This window comes from Lachnellula hyalina (assembly GCF_007821495.1).
Source record: "Lachnellula hyalina strain CBS 185.66 chromosome Unknown contig00097, whole genome shotgun sequence".
Taxonomy (NCBI): domain Eukaryota; kingdom Fungi; phylum Ascomycota; class Leotiomycetes; order Helotiales; family Lachnaceae; genus Lachnellula; species Lachnellula hyalina.
This window is the reverse complement of record NW_022157211.1, coordinates 1-6,659: the sequence shown is the minus strand read 5'-3', so window position 1 is coordinate 6,659 and position 6,659 is coordinate 1. Positions and strand designations below refer to the sequence as shown.

At 49.4% G+C, this 6,659-nt stretch overlaps 2 protein-coding genes across 2 annotated transcripts; both read right to left on the bottom strand.

The window, feature by feature from the left end:
* Positions 1 to 2,576: 2,576 nt before the first annotated feature.
* On the bottom strand, positions 2,577 to 4,032 carry VCX1_3 (Vacuolar calcium ion transporter; the record flags this gene model as incomplete). The annotated part of the gene is made up of 2 exons (XM_031151518.1): positions 2,577 to 3,366; positions 3,413 to 4,032. Coding segments are annotated over 2 exons (1,410 nt in total), but the record flags the coding sequence as incomplete, so codon positions are not given.
* Positions 4,033 to 5,031: 999 nt separating this feature from the next.
* On the bottom strand, positions 5,032 to 6,616 carry mtr_6 (N amino acid transport system protein; the record flags this gene model as incomplete). The annotated part of the gene is made up of 4 exons (XM_031151517.1): positions 5,032 to 6,113; positions 6,165 to 6,280; positions 6,334 to 6,442; positions 6,502 to 6,616. 4 exons carry the CDS (start codon positions 6,614 to 6,616, stop codon positions 5,032 to 5,034), a joined length of 1,422 nt encoding a protein of 473 aa, XP_031004157.1.
* Between the last annotated feature and the right edge of the window lie 43 nt (positions 6,617 to 6,659).

The following is a 6,659-nucleotide window of genomic DNA, read 5'->3' as shown; positions in this document are numbered from 1 at the left end:
TCCTGGAGCGTGTCAACAACAGGAGACGACGTTAACCTTACTAGAGCGGATCTAGCGTGCGGCCCTACGTGAGAAGGGTATACGGCTCCCCAGAAGGAAAGACCCGGCCGGACCAGTGCACGCGTCGAGGGGGACTGCTAGCCGCGCACTGGATGATTGCGGTTGGAAAAAGCCATCTTTGCATATACCCTTAGCACTGCCAATGGTTCTTGTCCAGTGTGCCTGCTAACCACCATAAAGGCCCAAGAAATGGGCCAACGCCAAGGCAATTGCCAAGGAAGAGGAAGAGGATTCCGTCGCTGGATCTGGTGGCAAGGCTAAGCGCGAGCGTGAGCGCAAGCAGAAGCAGAAGCAGAAGCAAACCCTTGACATCGATCAACGCTTCGTCGAGGCACCCGAGCGTGGACGTGGCGGTTTCCATGGCGGCCGTGGTCGTGGCGATGGACCACCCCGAGGCGATCGTGCCGACAAAGCCAACTTCCAAGGAGGACGTGGCGGCGACAAGTTCGTGGTTATGGATTCGTTCGTATTTCCTGGGAGCAAGATAGTTTCGACATGGCGTGAGGGATTCCGTCTCGTGCATAGCAGTCTACAACGGCTCATACTCCTGCGAAACAACGGGCCTACATCTCGGTATCAGCAAAGAGCATATTTGATGGTCTTGGGAAAGCAAGGCTGGAAAGCAAGTTTGCAAGATAGGAGATCGAGTTCCCTTCTCTCCCTTGTATATATAATTATCACAAAAAGGAATTTAAACTTACCGTGAGCTTTGCGTTGTGACTTCAGGTTGTGCGCTGGACTCTGTCGGCTTCGTGCTTGTGTCATATATCCACTCATAGACTATCGTGATATGTCCGTCTTCTCCTGATGCTCTAATCCCTCAATGGAAAGTGCCATGTCACGGTTGATCAATGGTCTCTTTCGCCCGAGATGGTCTGTGGAGGAGGGTGCTGTTGCTGGTGCTGTCCGTAGCAAGTGCTCGATACAATCGCTCGAGCATCTTGCAATGTGAGTAGGGTATAGTAGTAAGGGAATGCATCTAGCAATCTGTTGACCGTTATGTCGAGGAGGCGGTGAAGGTGAAGGTGACGGTGACGGTAAGTTGTTCAAATCGTTCCATCTTTCGAGTGACTTTGGATGTCTCTGCCGAACTCGCACCTCGGTGCAATTGTGAAGCTATTTCTGTGGGATGGAGTACCGGGGGTCGATAGTCAGCTATAGAACACTTGAAGAAGTTAGGGGGAGTAGATTTACCTAAGTTGTAGGAGGAGGTCGTTGTTAGAACCATCGCATGGGCCGTTTCACGAGTGTCCTCGAGACAGGCTGAAGCCACTGCTCACCTTGGTATCGCTGACGACTACCACGCAACGGCTGGCATCGATTAGAAGTGTTGTATGTCATTGATGGAGGATAGACCTCTGACTGTCTCGAGGAGAGTACTCGGGAACAACGCTTGGTGTTGTCAATGGGGCTCGGGTAGTCAAGTTCGTCTTCCTTCAAGGAGCACAGGCTCAGGTAAGGACATTGACCTCAGCGACACTTTCCTGGTAATAGCTTGAACGATATTCCCGTGTCCCATCATCTGCGTATCCTCGTTTCAATGGTGACCGTGGCCTTTGTTCGCTGCTGGCCTGGTTGTTGGTCTCGATGGAGGATTAAGTATCTTCAGGGGTCGGAACGGTTGAATTCGTTCGTGGCACAAAAAGTTCGCTAACGCTACCAGCACTGGCAATCAGCACATATGGTTCACGGCTTGCGGTATTTGATGTACGAAAGAGTGCCCTGGATGATTAAAATCAACATCCAGTTGATGGTGAGGGATAAATTGGAGGAGGTTCTGCGATTGAAGATTACAGTGATGTTCCCCAGCTTTCTTTTGGCAAAGGACAAATCCCCTAGCTTCTTCTGGAGGAAAGTCTGGGCACACCACCTGTAGGTACAGTCACTCTTGCTCTATTTCAAAACAGGCGTATCCAGAAAGTGCGAAAGTTTTCTTCTAAATGCAATCGCCTTTTTGGTCTTTCACTTGCTGCACCGGGCGGGTAGATGCATCGCACAAAACAGGTACGTCCAAGCTGCTTCGCGTGTCTGGTATTACGGCAGATGAGTCAAATAAAAGCTGCTTGTTTCGAAGCAAAGACTAAATATCCAATTAGAGCATAGATCAAAGCATCAAATCAAAGCAGAGCAGGTCTATTTCGGACGTCATCATTTGGCAGATACATGCATCATAATCGCAACGAATCAGTCACGCAGTAGACTGGATCAGATCAGGCTCGCTCACTGCGCTCGCAGGAGAATGGGTTCAAGAGTCATGCATTTGTGTACTATAAGCTATCACAAAACTGCATGGATGTGATGATACAAACTCGGTATGTATGTCCCAGTGTCGTGGCCGTACCAGAATTAATACATATATGTATTAGGAGCGTCTAGCCAACGGAATACGCCGCTTAACAGTACCACATATCGAATACAGAGCAAGGCTCCTCTACTCCCGTCGAATATATCAAGTACCGAAGCAATGTCGCTCAGTAATGCTGCCCAGGCCCGTGTCAAACCATCAATATGAGAATTTATGTGGTCAGCGAAAACGTCGACACGCCAGTAAAAGTTTGCTTGTCGATCCCTACAGTGAACGGAGCGATAGGCATTTGTTTCGGGTTCGGATACCAAAATGCTGCGACGGCGATGTTGATATAAACGAGAACGCAAAGCGATCCCTCTAGGTAGTTGGATCTCTGGTCTCTCAGGAAGTTACCAACGACAAGAATAGCAAGAATCAGGACAACAATGTTGAAGAGCGAGAAACTCAAATTCATCGGAAGACCGAGTCCCCATCCAACAAGCACGGCAAGCGGGGCATTGAAGAGTGAGGTCTGAATAGTGGCACCGAGAACATGAGCAAGAGCTAGGTTCATTTGATTATCCCAAGCTTCATTAACAGCTGTGAGGTGCTCTGCGAACTTTTCAACGAGTGGGACGAGGATCAAGCCTACAAAACTGTCCGACACGTGGCATGCTCCGACGATGAAGGAGATTTGTCCAACCAAGCAAATGGCAATAATCGTGACCAGGGTGATGGAAACAGTCAGAGCGATCAAGCACTCGGTAAAGGTAAGTTTGTCCTTGTGGAGATCCGCGTGGCGGCTTGCGTGCTTATGATCATCTGCCTCGAAGATGGCGTCGTAGATACTCTGATGCGTGCGCATTTGGAAGCAGACATAGATCGCGTAGGAAATCATGAGCAAAACGGATGTAATGCGGGAGATGTGCAGGACAGCATTGTCGATTTCCTCGGCTGACGCTTCGGTTTCACTGAAAACCGCGGCGTGAAATACAGTAGGAATGATCAGTCCAAAACCACTATTTCATTAGCTGGTGGTGATTGTCTCCAATTGGAAGAACTTACGCTGTCAGGAGCAAGTCACGTCCAACCTCACCGACTGTCTCAGAGAACTCCTGTTCTTCGTAACGGCTGCCACCAACAGCAAAGCACATGCCAAGACAGAGTAATTGAGTGGCCAGGATAGAGCCAAGAACCGCGTCTTGAATGATACGGTAGTGCTCAGCCTTGACAAGGACCATAAACATGATAACCTCGACGACGGATCCAAGGGTGGTTTCCAACAAGACACCGAAGACTTTGTGGAGCTTTCTAGCCAGCTCTTGTCCGGCAAAGCCACTTAAGTTGGCACATGGAACCATAGCAAGGTAGTTGAGGGTGAAGATAGCTATATGAAGGTCAGGCCGAGCCCATGTCACAGCAATGGCTACTGGCACAACAGGCCAGAGTATGTTGCAGAGGCGTGAGGCTCCACTGGCCGAACGCCAGCAGATCTTCAAGAACTTGTATGGGTGTATTCCGCTCCTGCCACTCTCTCCTTCCGGCTGTATTCCAGTGGTGAGTCTGTGTCCACAGTGGTTGAGTCTACGTACGGAAACATCGTTAGAATGGTCATTGGACACGTCCAGAAAATGCGAGTTCTTTAGCTTGGAGCGTCTCATGTCGACGTCTGCTGTTGCGGGAGGCACTTATCATGACCGATTTTTCGTTTGTGGAGGTTGACCATCTTTAGGATAGCTGCCATCTCGTAAATAAGGATGTTGTATTTCGTTCCTGCCGTTGGGGGTGATCGCAACTGCCGTTCCTGTGGTTTTCTGGGCTCTTCAGTATTCAGATGACAGCCTCTCCAAGCAGGGAAAGAACGGTTCACGCTCAACACGTATTTCACTCTTAATGATGACAGCAAATTGTAAATAGGAAAGAAGACATATGGAGAGGCTACTCCCAACGCAGCAGTAACGGGGTCATCGTCAGAACACACAGCATGCAAAACCTGCAAAGGGAACTGTGCTAACACTGGCATCATTCAGGTAAGAAGAAGCAATTTAACGGGCGAATGTAATCACAAGGATCTCTCACAGGGTTCGATTTGAGCGACATGGTGGAGGTTTCCAAATATTCGGATGGTATTTAACAGAGGTGATGTTGAGAAGTGAAATCGCGGAGAAAAGTCCCCCGCTCTTGGCGCCCCACACCACTCACCTCGCTCGAGCCTCGTTTTCGGACGACTTCGCTCAACTTAGTCTTCTTCTACACCCTCCTCCTATTGTAAGTACAAATATGCCAAAGTACGGTCGTATTCTTGGAAAGCTTCGAGGCGTTACTCAATCCAAAGTGCTCATTTCGTAAGGGACAGTGTTCCCATTTTCAAAATTGGTAACTCCGGCGGCCGCTGAATCCTTCACATGCGCCATGTTCTGGCTAAGCAGCAGCCACCACCAGAAAGCCCTCCTCGATTAATAATACGCGTCTCCTACTGCGTTAAGCTTTGCAATTTCGTTGTTGCTTCTTGTGTCAGACATTTTTGTCGACCTCTACCCAGCACTCACTCAGTTCTGCGGCACCTTCACAGAGAACACAATATGCAACAGTAAATGTTCTAGATGATGGTTGATATTTGAGTCAATCTCCGGTTTCTAACCCTATTAAGAGGCTATGTACCTGCTCTTAACCTAGTGCTCCCCTCAAATAGCCAAATTCGCACAGCTAAAAGCATGTCTCGTCCCCCCCGAATAATCAGCAATAATTGCCTCAACCGCCGCATACAACCCCGGACCAAGCAAGAACAATCCAACAGCCATAACAATGATATGAATAACAGTCATAATGGACCTGCCGACACCGTTGAACAACTTCCCCTTGTACAACTGCCAGTACGCAACAGCAAAATAGATGAAACCGAAGAACGAATCAAAAGTGGCGCCAAGCAGCGACAGGAAATCCCCCATGCTAGGCACGACTTCAGAGAAGATGAAGGCGATGACCCAGATTACCGCGATAACCGCAACCCAGACACCCCAACCAATAACCGTGTTGCTATGCGCGTGTCGAGACTTGCCCAAGATGCGGAAGTAGATGAACTTCGCACTGACGTTCGCGTAGATGACGCCGATTACAAGAGTAGGGACAATGACGAAGGCGAAAGACGCCTTCTTGTACGCAATCACGCCCAAGCTTCCGAACGCAGGAGCAGTGGAATACTGGCCGAGGTAGCGGAATCCGACCGCAGGGGGGACGATGAATAGGAATGCCGATATGGCTGTGAGCACGGCGAGAGACTTGGGGAAGTCTTGTGGTTTCTCCATCTCCGAGATAAAGGTCGGGAAGAGGATTTGAGGGACCCATAGGAAGGTGATGTTCAAGACGGCGTTCAGGCAGTTCACCCAAGTTGTTCCCGGCAGAGGGAAAGCGTATGTTCGGACCGGGCCGTCGGTGGGGAAGTCACCAAAATATCCATATAAAGGAGCATCCTCGATTCCGGCGAAGATCATGAACAGCAGGATGGCGACGGCCATGCAAGCAGCTGAGAACATGGACATGAAAGAAATATGGTTCAGTGTCCTTGGGACAGACATTACGATGCCCATTATCATGGCAATGACTGAGAAGATGACAGTGCAGAGGGAATGGTCTGATAGGGTGTTGAGAATCCTGGCGCCTGTGAGGACGTGGAAGCCGATCAAAAGGATATTGTTGGCCAGGAGCATGAAGCCGGAAAACTCATAGGCCAGTCGATTCTTTCCAAAAATGTAGTATCCGAAATCACCTATTCGACTTGATCAGCTGCGGGCTTTCCAAATTGAAACAGGACTCTTACAGATATCCTTGATCTGAGGGTGCTTCATAATATATTGGTGCATGGTTATCGAGGTGATCCAGAACAAGATGCCTGCCCCAACCATGGTAAGAAGACCCGGAACCCATCCCAAGACGCTGAGAATTGGCCATTAGCATGGTGGTGCGTTTTCCAACAAGTGCAAACTTACGACAGCGACCACGTCTGGGCCATAATGGCTAAACAGACTTGATCTCCGCACAGCAGCCATGCGGCTTTCTGCCACGACATAGTCCTGAGCTTGATATCATGTTGGTGATCTACGAGAGCACGTGAATAACATGTTCGGCCAGTACAATGGATCAGGAAGGAGTCCTACCTTCATTGACCAGTGCCGTGAAGAGAGAGACGTCGTGGTCAGACTCTAGCGCACCGGCCGTGTTATAACCAGTCGAGGGTTCTTTCTTCTCATTCGAATCCTTGGAAAACGACATGGTGATGGTGGTATTTCTGTAACACAGGCGTATGTATATATAT